This window comes from Moesziomyces antarcticus, assembly GCF_000747765.1.
Source record: "Moesziomyces antarcticus DNA, scaffold: scaffold_v10001, strain JCM 10317, whole genome shotgun sequence".
Lineage (NCBI taxonomy): Eukaryota > Fungi > Basidiomycota > Ustilaginomycetes > Ustilaginales > Ustilaginaceae > Moesziomyces > Moesziomyces antarcticus.
Window position 1 is genome coordinate 2,346,773 of NW_014639009.1, and position 16,475 is coordinate 2,363,247.

General features: G+C 59.8%; 9 protein-coding genes across 9 annotated transcripts; 3 read left to right on the top strand and 6 right to left on the bottom strand.

The window, feature by feature from the left end:
• Window positions 1-122: 122 nt before the first annotated feature.
• PAN0_001d0870 (alpha/beta-hydrolase) lies at window positions 123-1,379 on the bottom strand (the record flags this gene model as incomplete). Its single annotated transcript, XM_014804484.1, has 1 exon — window positions 123-1,379. One exon carries the CDS (start codon window positions 1,377-1,379, stop codon window positions 123-125), a length of 1,257 nt encoding a protein of 418 aa, XP_014659970.1.
• An 869-nt stretch (window positions 1,380-2,248) lies between these two features.
• PAN0_001d0871 (MFS general substrate transporter) lies at window positions 2,249-3,841 on the bottom strand (the record flags this gene model as incomplete). Its single annotated transcript, XM_014804485.1, has 1 exon — window positions 2,249-3,841. The coding sequence occupies one exon, from the start codon at window positions 3,839-3,841 to the stop codon at window positions 2,249-2,251; it is 1,593 nt and encodes a 530-aa protein (XP_014659971.1).
• Window positions 3,842-5,302: 1,461 nt separating this feature from the next.
• On the top strand, window positions 5,303-6,017 carry PAN0_001c0872 (uncharacterized protein; the record flags this gene model as incomplete). Its single annotated transcript, XM_014804486.1, has 3 exons — window positions 5,303-5,382; window positions 5,480-5,575; window positions 5,672-6,017. 3 exons carry the CDS (start codon window positions 5,303-5,305, stop codon window positions 6,015-6,017), a joined length of 522 nt encoding a protein of 173 aa, XP_014659972.1.
• A 917-nt stretch (window positions 6,018-6,934) lies between these two features.
• PAN0_001d0873 (uncharacterized protein) lies at window positions 6,935-7,549 on the bottom strand (the record flags this gene model as incomplete). The annotated part of the gene is made up of 1 exon (XM_014804487.1): window positions 6,935-7,549. One exon carries the CDS (start codon window positions 7,547-7,549, stop codon window positions 6,935-6,937), a length of 615 nt encoding a protein of 204 aa, XP_014659973.1.
• A 315-nt stretch (window positions 7,550-7,864) lies between these two features.
• PAN0_001c0874 (thiol methyltransferase 1) lies at window positions 7,865-8,744 on the top strand (the record flags this gene model as incomplete). Its single annotated transcript, XM_014804488.1, has 2 exons — window positions 7,865-8,227; window positions 8,319-8,744. 2 exons carry the CDS (start codon window positions 7,865-7,867, stop codon window positions 8,742-8,744), a joined length of 789 nt encoding a protein of 262 aa, XP_014659974.1.
• A 391-nt stretch (window positions 8,745-9,135) lies between these two features.
• PAN0_001c0875 (glycoside hydrolase family 92 protein) lies at window positions 9,136-11,763 on the top strand (the record flags this gene model as incomplete). Its single annotated transcript, XM_014804489.1, has 2 exons — window positions 9,136-9,954; window positions 10,036-11,763. The coding sequence occupies 2 exons, from the start codon at window positions 9,136-9,138 to the stop codon at window positions 11,761-11,763; spliced, it is 2,547 nt and encodes an 848-aa protein (XP_014659975.1).
• A 29-nt stretch (window positions 11,764-11,792) lies between these two features.
• On the bottom strand, window positions 11,793-12,719 carry PAN0_001d0876 (uncharacterized protein; the record flags this gene model as incomplete). The annotated part of the gene is made up of 1 exon (XM_014804490.1): window positions 11,793-12,719. One exon carries the CDS (start codon window positions 12,717-12,719, stop codon window positions 11,793-11,795), a length of 927 nt encoding a protein of 308 aa, XP_014659976.1.
• Window positions 12,720-12,948: 229 nt separating this feature from the next.
• Window positions 12,949-14,517, bottom strand: PAN0_001d0877 (uncharacterized protein; the record flags this gene model as incomplete). The annotated part of the gene is made up of 2 exons (XM_014804491.1): window positions 12,949-13,667; window positions 13,866-14,517. The coding sequence occupies 2 exons, from the start codon at window positions 14,515-14,517 to the stop codon at window positions 12,949-12,951; spliced, it is 1,371 nt and encodes a 456-aa protein (XP_014659977.1).
• A 453-nt stretch (window positions 14,518-14,970) lies between these two features.
• On the bottom strand, window positions 14,971-16,368 carry PAN0_001d0878 (uncharacterized protein; the record flags this gene model as incomplete). The annotated part of the gene is made up of 1 exon (XM_014804492.1): window positions 14,971-16,368. One exon carries the CDS (start codon window positions 16,366-16,368, stop codon window positions 14,971-14,973), a length of 1,398 nt encoding a protein of 465 aa, XP_014659978.1.
• Window positions 16,369-16,475: the final 107 nt, after the last annotated feature.

Here is a 16,475-nt window from a genome sequence, read left to right on the forward strand (position 1 = left end):
TCACAGCGGATGTGGTCCCAACTTGGACTCAGCGAGCAATCAACGCGCAATGTGCGGAACAACATTTGACCGAGCGAGGGTATATTTCTGTGATGAGTTTGTAAAAGACAGTGGGGCAGAGTTTAGAGCTTTGGGCTCTTGAGAGTGGCAGGGCGGGAGAGCGAGTCGCGGCCGGCGACGGTCGTTGAAGTGTTGAGGCTGGATCGCGAGTGTGACGGTGGACGTGAGTCGGCCGCATCGGAGCGGCGTCCGAGTTGTGAGGGGCTACGTGCACCTGGAGGGACGTCTTGACTCTCGTCCTGTGCGTCATCTGCATCATCCTCGTCCTCGTCCTCCTCTTGTTCGCGGACATCGTCGTAGCCGATGGCAACGGAAGCAAAGGCATCGCGGATGCGACGGACCGCCAGCGCATAAGCTTCGTCTTTAAGTTGAGCGGCTGCAGAACCTTGTTGGGTCATCTTGTCCCAGTTGTGACCCTGGCCTTCCGCCTGCCAGTGGACGACGGAGCCCTTGTAGGCAGCGCTCGCTTCCAGGCGGTCTGCGAGGCGCGTTCCCTCGCGCGCAAGCGAGTCTTGCTCGGCGGTCAGGATGGTGACTGATGGCGGAAACGAAGCTGGATCAGCAAAGAGTGGCGAGATGAGCGGTTGCTTTCGATCCTTGACTGTTTCAATCGGTACGTAGCAAGTGTAGAGCATCTTCCGCAACCACGGCGGCATTGTCCCGCCCGCTGCGCCCTTGATCGGCGAGAGCTGCGGCTTGTCGTACGGATCCTCGTCAAGGTTGGTCGAGGGATAGAAAGCTACCGAGGCCTGGACACCACCGTGAGCCTCGGCGCGCGTGGAACCAATGAGCGCCAAGTTGCCGCCTGAGCTGAAGCCAACGAGGGCGATGCGGTCCGAGTCCCACAGCCACTCCTTGCGTCCGGTCGCGCCGATAGCACCGTGTCGCCGGCGCTGCTTGCGGTTCTCGCGCGCAAAGTGCTTGACAAAGAGGACGGCCGAGTCGACGTCTTCGATCGCGGCCGGCCACGGATGCTCGGGCGCATGCGAGTAGTCGACATCGATGACGACGGCGGGAAGCGTGCTAGCGGCATGGGCACAGAAGCGCGAATCGTCGCCATGGGTATGGAAGCAGAAGCCGGAGCCGTGCAGATTGATGACGACCGGCAGCGCCACGTCGTCGGGCGCACCGGGCGGCTCGTAGATATCCGCCTTGAGCCGACGTCGGTGCTGCTTGGTCGGAATCTTGCCCGGCACAAACGGCGAGGGGATGTAGGTGGTGACATCCGGTTTAGGCGCAGGCGGTTGCGTGGGTGTGATCACGGCGGTGGCCAGCGGCAAAATCGCACGCAGCGCCTTGATGACCAGAGCATCCAGCATGTCGAGTCTGTGTGCCGTGAGCCGTGAGCCGTGAGAGGACGGTGTGAGAGGACGGGAGAAGCAACGTTGACGACGACGGTGCAGCCTAGTGCCAAAAGCTAGGCTGCCGTCTCAGTCTCGAGTCGAGTGTGAAATGAGTCGAGTGTGAAATGTAAACTTTCGTCTGGGACCCGGTGGAGGCACCGAACGATCCACTGTGCGCACTTGCTGCATGTCGCAGCTCGCATGCGGTGCTGACTCTGCCCATAAGTTGACTTTCCCGGTGGAGGCACGCAGGGAAATGCGGCTTAGCGGTCCAGACCCGCGAACCGTGCTCTCTCTCTCTCTCTCTCTCTGTGTCCGCTTCGCCGGCAAATTGACACAGCGGAGGTGCCGTTGGTCTGAATTTCGTCTCCCTTTTTTGTCTCAATTTTTGAAAGTGAATTTCAGTGCTCACCCGCCTGTTTCGTCTCCGCGGTCGCAGCGCCACATTGTGAGATTTTCGGACAGGTCGCACGGCACATTTTGACAGCGGTGTTTGCAGACGCGCTCCTCCTCATCGCCGACTCCTCCTCATCCTGCTACCTCTTGCGCTCGGCCTGCACGCTCTGCACCGTCACCGAAGTGGGTGAGATTGACAGAGATCAGCACTCACACCGCAACTCAGAGATGAGAGACTGCTCAGCGGCTCGTTCACACATTGACACCGCGAAAACCCAGTTAGAAAGTGACATTTACACTAAAAACCCAATTAAAGTACGGAAGGTGAAACAAAATGCACATCAGCCCGCCCGTGGATATACGTGGACCGTGAGAACCGAAAGCATGTCAGGGTTCCTTTTGAGGGGTAGGACGGGCTCAGAAGGCGGCAGAGGCAACGTTGCGCGCGCTTACTGGACACCAGCGCGCGCAGCGAGCTCGCGGCGGTCCTCCTCGTCGGCATCGTAGCCGTTGGTCTCGGGAACCAGGAAGAAGGTGACAAGGGCGCCCAGGACCGACACACCAAAGAAGATCCAAAAGACTCCCTGGTTGCCGAGCGACGTCGCGCTAGCAAGGTGCGAAAACAGCAGCGAAGACAGGATAGCACCGCACTTTCCGCATGCTGCGCAGAAGCCGTGAGCCGTAGCACGCACCCGCGTGGGGAATGCCTCCGCAGGGACGATAAAGGTAGTTGCGTTCGCCCCAAAATTGAAGAATAGCTGGAGGAAAACGAAGACGACGAAGAAGGGGCCTGTCTGGTTCTTGAGGGTGTTGAAGCGGCCGGCGAGGATGCCGAGGAAAAGGGCGTTCATGGTGAAACCGAGCAGCTGGATGGGCTTGCGGCCGACGATGTCGACGGTGAACATGGTGAAGAAGTAACCGGGAAGGAAGCCGGCGGCGGTGATGATGAGGTTGCCGGTGGCGGTCTTCATGAGCTTGCCCCAGGTGGAGCCCTTGGTGAAGCCGATGGCGGAGAGGATGGAGGACTGGTTGAGGTTGATGCCGTAGAAGGTGATGTCGACGAGGAACCAGCAGGCAGCGCATCCGATGAGCTTCTTTGCGTTCTTCCACTGGGAGAAGTACTCGATGAACTCGTTCTTGGGCTTGCCGATCGACTTGAACGACATGCCGACGGCGGTGTTCTCGATGGGGGTGGCGTCGCCGCCGAGGGCCTTCTCCTTGAGGTCGTCGTCGTCCGAGTTGGAGCGGTTGAGGTTGTTGTGGCCCTTGGCGATGAGCTCGGGGTCGTCCTGGAGCTTACGAGCCTGGGTGAATCGGGTGGACTCGACGAGGGTGAGACGGAAGTAGAGGACGATGAAGGCGGGGATGAGGGTAAGACCCTGGAGGATACGCCAGGCGCCCGAGAGCTTGTGAACCTGGCCGGCGTCGACGTAGTGGCGGTAGCCGGCGATGACGATGACGGCAAAGAGGGCGCCGACGAGGTTACCCCAACCCTGGTTGGAGAAGATCCAGGAGAGGAGGAAGCCACGGTTCTTGAGCGAGGATCGGTCAGCGACGATGGTAGCGCTCATGGGGTAGTCACCGCCGATGCCGATGCCCATGACGAAGCGGAGAACGGCGAGCCAGATGGTGATGCCGTGGCCGCCGATCGAGTCGGGAGCCGAGATCTGGAGGATGACGGCGACGATGACGATGACGAGCTCCTTGCCGTAGACGGCGGAACGACCGAACATGTCACCGCAGAAGCCGAAGAAGAGCTGACCGACGATGTTGCCGATGTTGGCGGCGGCCTTGAGCACACCACCCTGGAGACCCCAGTCGATGTTCTTGGTGCCCTTGGGGTAGTAGGCGAGGAGGATGATGGAGTAGATGATGTTGATGATGAAGAGGTCCCAAGCGTCCATGAGGAAACCGACACCGGCGATTGTGAGGAGCTTTGCCTCGGCCCACGAGACGGCGAAGCGCGACTTCTTCTCGTTCCTCTCGACGAGCGACAGGCCGGTGTCGCCGGCCCAGGCGTCCATGTCCTTACCGAAAGCCATTTTGGTGGATGTGACTATTCTTCGTGAATGGGAAGAAAGCGACGGGAGGGGGGTGGGTGAGGTGTGAGGCGAGAAGGCTTGAGGAGGTTGGTGGGAACGATGAGAGGGAAGGGACGAGGAGGTCCCGACTTGATATAGGTCTGGGCGGACGGGGTGGCCAAGGCACAGAAGGGTGGGCGTAGAGTCAGGCAGAGGCTGGCCGGATCGCAGCGTGGTAGCGCCGTGTGATGCCGTGGGGGGGGGGAGGGGCGGGCAAGACGCAGTCACATCGAGACCGGGCGAATCTCATCTGCAAGGCACCCGGGGCGAGGATGGACGGGCGTGGCGACCTCATTCGAGACGCTGCATGGCTCGGGTGGAATTGAAGCGGCGATGTGCGAAGAGTCCAACCAGCGGTGGAAGAAACGAACTCTGAACGACACGTTCCGAGTGATAGGCCGACGGTGAAAGCTGGGTCTCGCCGGCGCCATGGCTTAGCGGATGCGGCTCCAACTTCTTTTTTGGATTTTGATTTCCCGCTTGCGTTTTGAAAATTTCAGGCTGCAGCACCACGCAAATCTAGACTCGAGCCGTTCTGCTTGCCGCTCGGGCAGAGGCTGGGCTGCAGCCTTGCATCGGATTCGGTGCGAATCACAGTGATTTGCGCCCTCTCTTTGCTCGCACGCGGGATGAGAGTTATCGTTGCTGCAGACGGCTGATGGTTGATTGGCCCGGCTACGTCTGAGCGTGCTCTCATTGTGCAATTTGCCATTGGCTCGCCCCGGCGTGCGATGTGGGCTTGACAGGCACGCGAGCCGACTGCGCTACTGACTCGGCCTGCCTGTTTGTGTTGCCACTCGTGCGTCCGACTCGGCCCCGACGGTCGAGTGCCACTTGCCAAGTCGGCGGCATCCAAGCCAGCCGCGGTACGGCGGCAGATGCGGCCAAGCGCGGGCGGCAATCGAGTCGAGCGGCGGCCACGACGGCGACGACGGCGATGGACACGGAACGTGACCACCTCGAAGCGAGCGCAGACAAGGCAAGGCTTGGCTTTGGCGCAGCGCACGTTCGTCGAGGTTGCCTCCTGCTGTGCGGAGACATCTCGTCCGTGGTTGGTTGCGAGCACGCTTCAGGCTGACCGAGGCGGACTCCTCGGCTCGAGCTGTAGCAAGGGTCCATACCGAGACAGGCGAGCCTGGGTGTCTGCGAATTGCGCCCTGTCGAGGAGCGGAGAATTCATGCAAAGTGTCCACGTTCGCTGCCATGCAGCTCTGCTTCATGCACTCCGCATCGACACGTTCGACTTTCACGCTCGCTGATTGGCTCCTCGAAATTAATGTCAAAACAGCCTCGCGTGGCCTTTCCTTTTCTGCTGTAGAGCTTCGCTCGCCGCCAGGCCTCTTGTGCACCAATCCTTGTTGCGATCGCCGCCTCACACCGTGTCACTAGGCCAACCTTCCGGACTAGTGGCCGTTGACTCGAATGATTGCCCTCGAGGCTCGTCCAAATAAGGCTGCTCACGGCCGCAACGCCGGTTTCCAACGCGGAGCGGCCCACAGCAGGTGCGGGTCTGCAAGCGATTAGGGCTTGGCATGCACGCGCACAACCGAAGCTGTCCGCTCGAGCCAATTCCAACTTCCCCCGTTTGGTCCGCAATAGGATCGATCCGATCGAGCGTCCTCCGACCCCCTCCTCGTTCCAGGACCGCTACACGGCGGGCCGAGCAATCGAAGCGCCCTACTCTCTCTACACGGCGTCAGTCGAATTTCAAGTGCTCCACTCCCCCAAGAACCTGTAATTCAGTCCTCTGGCCAGCATCGTCTGAGTTCTCTTGTGACTCTCGATCCACAGGTCGCATCGCAGCCTTCACATCAAACGGCAGCCGGTGGCGACCTTTGGTCGCCGCAGCGTGGACCGCTGCCCTAGCGCTCGCTACAGCGCCTCGACAGGTCTTGCCCAGGCCGCAGCAGCGACATCAAGACTGGCGCGCGGCTTGCACATGGCCCCACCCGACCTGTTTCGCAGAGCTCTGCGCACTCAGCGTTCCAACGCTCAGCGGTCGCCGTTGCAATTCTGCACAGGCCGGGGCCCGCTCCCGTACCTGCATTGTCGGTCGCGCTTGATTTCTCTGCTGGACCACATGCAACCAACTTACCGTCCACATCCGCCGTGCATGTCCCAGCCGCCGCCGGTTTGAGCCGAAGCAAAGCAGCCTCTGGTTCAACTTCGAATCCGCCTTGTTCCTGCGTGAACGTGCTCTTGCTCGTGGGTCTTCGGATGGCCAACAGCATCCTGCGAGTCCTGGCACGTGATTCAGCCAGGTGCTTTGAGAACAAGCCCACACGGATCCATATGAATCTCCGGGGACCGGCTTTTCGTCGCATCAACCTGGGTCCAAACATGCCGCGGCGAGTCACCTGCACTGGAGTCGAGAGAGCGCAGACTTGCTTCTCAACGATTATCTTGAGCTCGCTTGTACGAGCCAAGCGGCATCGGTCAAACGTTGAAGCGAAGCTCAGATCACCGACAAATTAAGCTCACGGCATTCCCAGTTTGGCTCCACCAGTCTCGGCAGCTCTACTGGTTGAGCACGTTCCCTGACTTCCCCGGCGAGAAAACACACGCTAGGCTTTCCATTCTCGGTCTGGACCTTGACGAATGCTCGTCATCCCTCATGTAGTTGGTGCCCCAGGGTCTAAAATACATCAGCGTCAAACAGGCCCAGATCTGGATCGCTGCATCGAGAGACTAGCGAATTCGGGACGCCACCTGGCCGGTGGCGTTGGCGTGAAAGGAAGTCGCCGACCAACATGCTCACCGATGTCTCGGAAAGCGACCAGATGTTGGCGTGTCTTGCTCGGCCGGCTGCCACCCTCATCACACGCAAACGCTGCCGACGACGGTGGCGACGTTCGAAAGAAGTGGGCAATGTGAGATCGTATCATTACAAATCAAAAACAGCGATTTATTCATCGGGAGCCCGATGCCCGAACAACGACGAGGTCTTGGAAAGAGAAACGGCGGCGAGAGGAAGCATGCTGCCAAGCAGCAGGGTTTCATCGCTGGGTCGCAGTTGCGTGTCGAGGGAAGGCTCGACGTGGGCGTCTTCTGGCATCACGGCGCGCTCTCATCAGCGACCTCAGCCTCGTCCGCCGCCTCGGTATCGACCGCGCCTTCGGTGGCCGCCTCGAGAACGCGTCCGGCTGCACGGGCTGCACCTTTGGCGCCGTCTCTTGCGGGCTTGTACAGGATGTCGAGCATGCGCTGGATCGTAGCTAGGTCGAGGTTGCCATCTTCATCAAACTGCGCATCCAGCTCGCCCTCCCGCCCGATCCTTTCCCGCAGCTCATCCAGCGAGTCGGTCGTCTCCTGTCCTGGCACGAGCGCTGGTGCACTTGCCACTCCGCCCTCGGGAGCAAGCTTGTTGAACTTGATCCTCGCGTTGGCCACGTTAGCAGGTCCGACCGACCCGACTCGGCCGTGCGCGCCGTACTTGGTCTTCGTCCATGCGGAAAGCGGCGAAAGCGCTGCGTGACCTCGATAGTAGAAGCGGGCGATCTGATATCCAGCCAGCAGCACCGTGGTAGCAAGGAGAATGTAGAGCAGCGACTGAAGCTTCGAACCTTCTCCGGATCGGCGTCCCTTGCCCTTGGACGCCGGTGAACGCGAAACACCGCCCGTCGACTCCAACGCTCTCTTGTTGCGCTGCCTTGCACTTGAGGATGGCATGGCTAGTCTGCTCCAGTCGTCGGCGGCCGCGATGGATGGTGTGCGGACAGTGAGCGGGGCTGAGTGAAGCTATCCGCGTGGAAGGGGAAAATTGACTGTGGAGCATCCTTCCTCCACGTCATAATCTGCCGCGACGGTCATCAAAGCCTGATGCCGAGTCCCGAATGCCGAATTCCGCTTCTGCTCTCCTGCGACCGCTTTCCCCGCAAAGGGTCCGCAATCGACAGATCTCGACCTTTCCATTCGATGATTGTACGCTTAGCTCGCACTCTGCAACTCCATCGCCGAAGCCCTTCTCGCCGAAGCCTTGCAACTATGACCACTGCCATCTCGAAGGATGACCAGGTCCAGAAGTTGAGGAAGCTCTTCGCCTCCTCAGACGTCCCTAATGATGCCAAGGCATGGGATCAGGCGTGGATCGATTCCACGACGCCCTGGGACTCGAATCGACCGCAGCCGGCGCTCGTGGAGCTGCTCAATGGTGGGCATGATGCTGATGCCAAGGTGGCAGACCTCAACGGCGACCTTGTTCCTGTCTCAAGTGTCATTCCCAAGGGGACTGGCACAGCAGTAGTGCCTGGATGTGGCAGAGGCTACGACGCCAAAGTGTTCGCCGAACGCGGACTGACGAGCCACGGCGTCGACATCAGTAGCAATGCTGTGGCAGCAGCCAACCAAGTAGGTAATTCCAGTGCGACATGTTCCTTGGCGGCGAAACATAGCAGACTTACATTCTGCATTCTTGAAACGATCGTGCCGACTGTCGCAGTGGCTACAAGATCAAAACCTTGACTCCGACGTCGGTTCCAAGATCAACTTTGTCGAAGCCGACTTTTTCACCCTTGGTACCGACAAAAGCGCAGCAAAGGCGCTTACAAAGCCTGCACAGGCGGTCCTAGCGTACGACTACACCTTTTTGTGCGCCATCCCCCCCTCCCTCCGTACCGCTTGGGCCGAGACGTACACACGGCTGCTGGCAAAGGACGCCATCCTGATCTCGCTTGTCTACCCCATCCAAGGCGATCGTCCCGGCGGCCCTCCCTTCTCCCTCTCTCCAGACCTCGTACGCGAGCTGCTGGGATCTCAAACCAATGCCCAAGGCAGTCCTGCGTGGCAGGAACTCGCCGAGCTAAAGCCCAAGGGTCCGGAGACGCGCCCAGATGTGGAACGCATCATGATCTGGCGTCGCGTGTAGGCTAGTCCAGCTTGGCATCGTCTTGGAATGGCCATTCATCATCTTGCTTGCAACTCGACTTCCGGAAATTTCGCCCGGTGGCGCCTCGCAGCACCCACAATGAATCCGTCACAAGCGGTGCATGCATGATCCCACCAAATTAAGTGGGCTTCTCGGAGGTACCGCCGCGCTTAGCGTGTGCACAAGCCTCGCACTACTAGCCCTGGCGGGGCCCAAGATCTTGGCGGAGCTTTCATTGTGGTCTTCATCGAGATTCGCCCAGAGGCAGCGGTGGCGACCTCGTCGAGTCGCTGTGACCACAAGACTGTGGACGTGTATAAGATGACGGCTTTCCATGGATCTCCCCTCGACTCCTAGGTCTCCAGCAAGTTCTAGAAGACGCTCTTGACAAATGAAGGTGACAACCCGCTTCCTTCTCGCTGCTGCCGTCGTGTGGATCGACGCAGCCACATCGCGAAGCGCGCCTCTTGCATCCGATGCTGTGCACGAGCAGTCGTTCCAGCTTCCCGCCGATGCTGGCCCGGATCTGCACGTCCTTGGTCTACCTTCCTCGTCGTCGGCCGTCGCTCCGCCTACCGATGCCGAACTCAAGCCGCACACAGATGCGACGAATCTGACCCAGTACGTCAATGTCTTTGTGGGAACCGAAGCCAATGATGATCCGGGTGACGTCTTTGCGGGTGCTTCTGTGCCATACGGAATGGCCAAAGCCACGATCAACGTCGAAGGGTATGCCCCTGCCGGCTACGTCTGGCCCTCGGACCAGCCAACGCGCGGTGTGAGCCCGCTCCACGACTCGGGCACCGGCTCGAGCTCGGGTAGCTACGGCAACTTCTGCATCATGCCCATCTTGTGTGCCGACAACGAGCTCGATGCTTGCACCACGCTGCTCGAGCCTCGCGAACGCATGCGTCGCAACGGCACCGATCACGGCCGTCCCGGCTATTTCACCACCACGCTCGACAACGGCATCCGCATCGAGCTCACCAGCACGCGCAGGAGCACGCTCGAAAAGTACACCTTCCCCGCTGCCGAGATGCGCCGGGCCAAGTCGAGCCCGCACCTTGTGCTCGACTGGACCAACGACTCGCCGGGTACGCTCCGCGGTGGTGAGATGAAGGCCGATTGGCAGCAGGGCCGGCTCACGATGAACGGCACCTGGCGCAGCTCGTTCGGCCCGGGTGACTTCCGCTACCAGGCCTTCCAATGCGTCGACCTCCTCTTCCAGGGCAAGCAACGCCTTTCGGCACACGCTTTCTTTGGCGGAAATTGACGCGGATACGACACGAAGCGCCAGGATCTCGACCACTGGGTCAGAGTAGCCCAGCAAATCGGCCAATACCAGGCGGGTGCCCTGGTCCGGTTCGATGTGGATCGCGAAGCCAAGGAGGACGTCACCATCCTGGTGCGCCGTGGCGTCTCCTTCGCATCGGCCGAGAATGCCTGCCGCAACATGGAAGCCGAAGTGGGCGACTGGGACTTTGATGCCGCCGTGGCTTCCAGCGAGGCGGCGTGGGAAGACAAGCTTCGACGCATCGAATTGAGTGCCGCAACGCCCGACTACATCCGAAGGCTCTTCTACACCAGCATGTACCGCACCTTTCTTTCGCCCAACAACGCCACGGGTGACAGTCCCTTTGCCACCGATTCGCCCTACTTTGACGGCATGTATTGCACCTGGGACACGTTCCGCACACTCTTCCCCTTCCTCTCGCTCACCAGTCCGCACGAGTTTGGCGAGATCGTCGAGACCTACATCGACGGCTGGCGCAAGGAAGGCTGGCTCCCCGAATGCCGAGCCAACCAGGTCAAGGGCTTCGTGCAGGGTGCCAACCATGGTGTGCCCGTGCTGGCCGACTTTGCGGTCAAGTATGCCAAGGCGGCAAGCTCGCTTGGTGTCGACACGGACGAGCTTTACCGCGCCATGCAGCACGACATTGACGTGCCTTCGCCGCAGTGGGAATACGAAGGGCGACAGGCTGCGCCATACCAGATGTATGGCTACATTCCCTTTGGCTATTTGGACCCAGCTTCGGTGGGTGAGCAGACGCGCGAGGCGAGCCGCTCGCTCGAGTATGCCTTTGGCGACTTCACCGCTGCCATGACGGCGCAAGCCTTGGGCAAACCGGCTGAAGATGTACAGCGGTATGCCATGGCGTCGCTCAACTACTCGCTCAACTTCGGCCACGGGATGGCGAGCGACGGCTTCAAGACCTTTGTGCAGCGACGCCGTGCCAACGGCACGTTTGTTCCGAGCGATCCGACCTTCTGCTCGCCGCTTGACAGCAACTCGAGTCATGCATGCAGCTTGCAGGCGGAGAATGACTTTGGCGTGTACGAGTCGTCCTCGTGGGAGTACAGCTTCTACGCTCCTCACGACCGGGCCGGCCTCGTCGAGCTGATGGGCGGCAATGCCACCTTTGAGAAGCGGCTCGACCACTTTTTCAGCAAGGGATACTTTGCGCCGGGAAACGAGCCCAGCTTCGACACGCCGACTCTGTACCACGTGATTGGCAAGCCGTACCGCAGCGTGCGACGGGTGCGCGAGGTGGTCGACACCTACTTTTCGCTGAAGCCGGGCGGCATCCCGGGCAATGACGACAACGCAGCCATGGCATCGCTGCTTGGATTCTACCTGCTCGGCTTCTACCCGACGCCAGGCACCAAGGAGCTGCTGATCCTGTCGCCCTTCATGCCCGGCTATACGCTCCACAATCCGGTTCTGGGCAAGGCGACGGTGAATGTGGTCGGCTACGACGCGCGCTCGATCGGCAAGACCATCCCGAAGGGAGTCAGGGCATTCGTCAACGAGGTGCGCATTGATGGCAAGCGTCACACGTCGCGGTGCCGATTGAGCTTCGACGATCTCTTTCCCGGCACGCCCGAAGGTGAGCGCAAGGTGGAGATCATGCTGACCGAGCAAGAGGTCGAAGGATGCGGTGATACGGATAGCGACTGGCCTATGTCTCTCTCGACCGGCGGCTTCCTGGACGTCAAAGGCACGCGCAGACCTTCTTAACAGCTGCTGTTTCATTGCGTGCTTCGTCTCTATTCCTCGTCGCTGTCGTCGTCCTCCACTGGGTCGTCGTTGTCGAGCGAGAGCAGACTGAAGCCCGAACGTGCGGTGGTCTGCTTGGCGGCGGCGGCAGCCTTCTTCTTCTCGGCCTCTGCAACCGCTACCTGTTGCTTCTTTTCTTCTTTCTTGCGTTCTCGTTTCGCCTTGCGCAGTGCCTCGACATCGATGGCGAGAAGCTGTTCGGTGTCGTGCAAGATCCAATCGAGCATTGCACTTTCGATTGGGGTGGAGGCCGCGGTGATGCCTTCTCGCGTAGCAGGATCTGGTGTCTGTGCGATTGTGTGAAAAAGCGAGCCAAGGACGAGAGCACTTGGTGGCGCGCTGAAAGGGATGGGGCAGAGAAGCAGCGATTGAGCGAGCTGCCAAGCGGCCAGCAGCGTGAGTTGGACGCTGGACTGGAGGTGGATGTCGCGCGTTGTGGGCTCTACGCTGAGGGCGTCGGGGTAGGCGAGATGAGATGGTAGCGTTGTCATCTTTGGGTCGGCTGCAAGAGCGCTGTGGATGCTGTGGGCGTGATAAGCAGATGCAACGGCGGCGTGGATCTGCTTGAGCGACCAATTGAAGCGACGGCTGGACTCGCCGAGACGGGTATGCTCCTTGAGGACGAGATACCTCAGCACGAGGCAGATTGGGTAGAGTGCCTCAGGGATCTGCGTGGTGGAGGCAAGGAGAGCATCGGTGCGCTCCTCGTCGCTGCCAAGGAAGTATGCGTAGATTTGGAGCCTGGCATTGACGGGTTCGTCAAGCAGACCCACGAGCGCTTCCGCATGCGCATCTGTGAGCAGCTCATGAATGGCTGCCGTGCTGTCGGGCTGATCGAGCTGGAACGGGGGCTCAGCAGCTCTGGTAGCGGAGAGCATGTCTGAGGCGTACGGCTGGATGAATGTGCAGTTGGGCATGTTGTTGGTGCTAGGAGGAAGAGGCGATTCGCAGTTTCCCTCGAGGCACACAAAATCACACGAACAGGTGGAGGCCAGACAGCCCCCCGATGCAGCCGATTCACAGTCCTCTTCTCAGGAGGGCCACCAATCGGGAGATGACAAAATGCGAAATCACAGAAATGAAATTAAAATGCCTGAAAACGAGAAAAAAGGGTAGGCTCGCTACCGTTGTCCCTCCTCGCTCTTGTCATCGAGTTCGAGCAGGGACAAGGAGATGTTGCGTCGATGCATTCGGCACTTTGAGCTTCTCACTCTTGACGGATGGCGAGCATGCCGGCTGCGGCAGCAGAGCACGGTCGAGCAGCCTCTTGATGGCATCTACCTTGTCGAGACTGATGCAGCGCGACTGCTCCCACATTTTGAGGTTGACCTTGGCGGGCAGGAGTTTGGTGATCTGCGTTGCGACGAGGATGTGTTTGAGCAAATCACGCAGTCTGCGGATCGTGCTTCTTTCGTGAGCTGGAATCTGATGCTCTGCGTCGCGGATCGGTTGCGAGCGCTGCAGCAGGTCGTGTGCCAGGGCACGCAGCCCGCTGAGCAGCTGGAGGGGCGGAAAGTGTAGCATGTGTCTGCTGCTGCCCAGCATCGCCGACGCACAAATCAGAAAATCGCGAACGTTGGTCGCGCTGTAGCTCAAAGACAGCTGCCGTACAGGAAGTGCCTCAGGCGGTGGTTTCGCCGGGTCGGAACTCAGCGCCTCCGTCGCGGGTGCGACTACAATGGAAGGTACGCTGGTGGGAGGGCATGCACGCTTAGCCTCTCGCAGAGTACGCGTGGCCTTACGACGAAGCTTGGACTCTCGCACCGCACGAATCACGGGCCTCCTGCGCTGAGCAGCAGATTCTCCCGCGGCGCTCAATGGCATCTCGAGCAGCTTGGCAAACAAGCCCCTGGACATGCCTGGGCCTATGCAGCACCCACATTGTGTGGGAGCTCTCCCACGACGCTTCTCAAGCACTTCAGCTGTGCCACTGACCGCAACGCGCATGTGATGAGCACGCCTCACAAGTGGGCACAGAGAGACAGCTGCTCAGCGGCTGCCTCTACAAGCTCGGGCACGATTGCCTTGAGCTGAAAACCGGAGGAAGGAGCGCCAGCGCTGACGCCACACTCCGACCTTGCGGCGACGGCCCTTTGTCCTTCTTCCCAGGCTCGTCGCAGCCTCTTCGTGTTGCCACGCAGGCTCGTCTTGAGCAAAAAACAGAGAATTTGCCTCTGTCCTGCTCCCGTGACCCAGGGAGTCTACTCCGCCTGCTTCGTTGCGACCCGCAGGCGCGCCGAGGCAAGTGCCCAATCCATCTTCGTCCTCGAGCTTGACTCTCACCGGTTCCGGCGAGGCACTGACGAGAGATGGATGCCGCGGTGTCGACGGCGCATTGGTGAATCGGTCCCTGGCGCCGAGGTCGGTTTGAAAATGGACACGCCTCCGGGCAGTCGAGGTGTTGCCGTGGCGCTTGATGGCCGAACGCAAGATGCCGCGTCGCGCGGAACTCGACGTGGACGAATTTCCCGCACTTGGCTGCGGCGTAGAACCTGATTCAGAGCGCGATTCGACGCTGCCCTCGGCCAGGTCATTGTTCAGGTCCCTTTGTCCTGGCAACCGTGGGAACGGTGCTTGGCGCCGAAATACGGGCTTGGGTATTAACATGGCCGTGGGACGTGCTGTCCTGAAAGTGAGGGGCTCTTGCTCGCCTTCCGAGAACGTCGGCACATCGTCAACGTATGCGCTCTTGATTTGAAGGCGGAGCTGTGGCATAGGAAAGGTAGGCGATGTTTGCTTGATGGATGAGGGTCTTGCGATCGAGGCGGTGCTCCGGCTGGATCGCCAGACTTCTTGTGCAGCTTAAGACGATGCTTGGTCGAGAGGAAGAAAGATGGACGAGCTGAAAGCAGTGGTCCCTCTTATACCTTCGCGTACTGCAACTGCGAGTGCGAGAGGGCCAAAGCAACTGCCTCCACCCACCTCGCACGGGTCGATAATGAGATGAAGCTGCATTCCGCATGCAAGAGTGCTCCGCTCTTCCATTTAGGCGAATGAGGCCCGGGCGGCTGCGTGCGCGTGTGCGTGTAGGCCGTCCGTTCTTCTCTCACGCACACCGTCACACAAAGGGACTCTCGTGTTGGACCCAGTTGCACAAAGGGGCGCTGCTCTCACGCTCAAGGGAGGCTGTGCAAGTCTTTGGTGGGTAATAAGATACGTGGATGTGCTCTACTTCTCGTTCTCGTGCATCGAGATGAGGCTCAAGCACCGGTTAAGCTCTTCGTCGCTTCCTGAAAGGGGACGAAATGTGCCATTCGGTCGCCGTTTCCTCGCCTTGGGCTGTGCGTCGTTGGCATCTGAATCCTCTTCCGATGCTGTTCGGGCTGTGGGTGACAAGGCGTGTCTCCTGGTGCGACCTCTTATTTCGCGTTTCAACCGCTTCGATGAACGAGTCGTGGGTGGTTCTGGAGACGCACGAAGGGCGGCACGCGAGGAGGAAGCATCCGGCTTCTTTTCCGCAAGACGAGTAGAGGTACGCTTCTTCTGCATTTGCTTTGACAGACGTTTTGTGGTGCCGCCTTGTTTCGGTGTCTTGTAGGACGTATCTGCGTCTGCAGAGCGGCCTTTGTAGGTGCGCATGCCCTCGATCGCGCAAATTTTGTGGCCTTCTTTGCAGAGAAAGCACGATTTCGCCAAAGTCGTTGAGTTTTGCGCAGTGTAACAGCGAAAGCCTTCGTCCCGACAGCGATCGCACTTCTTGTCCCAGTCCACATCGCGTTGATACCTGTGATCTATGATCAGTGGCCCAGAATCGGGGCTTTGAGGTGACTTGGCTGTGATCGGGAGTGGATCTCCGGGCTCAGGTGTGGAAGCTGGGCGCTCTGCCTGCAGGCTCGACTCTTGTCGCTCAGGAGCATGTCTAAGCTCGCTCGAAGTATCCAGGGGCATGACACCGCAAGGAGCTTTTCCAGACCCATCGGCTTGAGGGGCGCGGCCCTGGTGAAGAGGCCTGTCGCTGCTGCTGTCGTTGTCGCTGTCGCCGTCGGAAGAGCTCAACAGCTCGTCTTCTGACTCACTCGATATCGATATGACTGTTCTTTCATATGACTCGGTAATGTCGGGCGGTGGCGTTTGAGCCCGCGCAGCGCCAATCGATCCAGGTTCGTGCTCATCCAACGTCAGGCGCTGGGAAGCTCTTGAAGCACTGTCTTTCGAGATCTCAGAAGGCTGAGAGTCTGGAGTGACATGGCGCGTCGGCTCTGCTGCAAGTTGAGCGACTTTGGCGCCATGATCCCGCGGACCACGAGCGGGCTGCGAAGGGACGATCTGCTGAGGGGACACGCGTTGCTCGGACGAATAATTTGCTTCAGGAGCTCGAACATGCTCGAGCACGCGAGCTTCTGCTGGTCGAGCGGAGACGTGCCGCCCCGGAGTCATGGCAACAGTAGCTGGGTTGCGAGAAGAGTCGCTTGCTGCTCGACGACCGTAAAACGGCTGATCCTGCGTTGGCGGTGAAAAGCCGCTGCCCGGATCGTAGGATACGCCGACGCGAGCGCCAAGGCTAAAGTGTGTCGGTCTGGAATTTGGGCTCGCAGCATTGTCATCTCGTGACCTTGGAGCAGACATTGTGGAGGCGATCTAGTGTCGGAGACTGGTGTGTTCGGCCTCAAGGTGACTTGAACATCAGCTGATCGAAATGAGGGATAAGAGATCAGAGTTCCGGATGGGAGCAG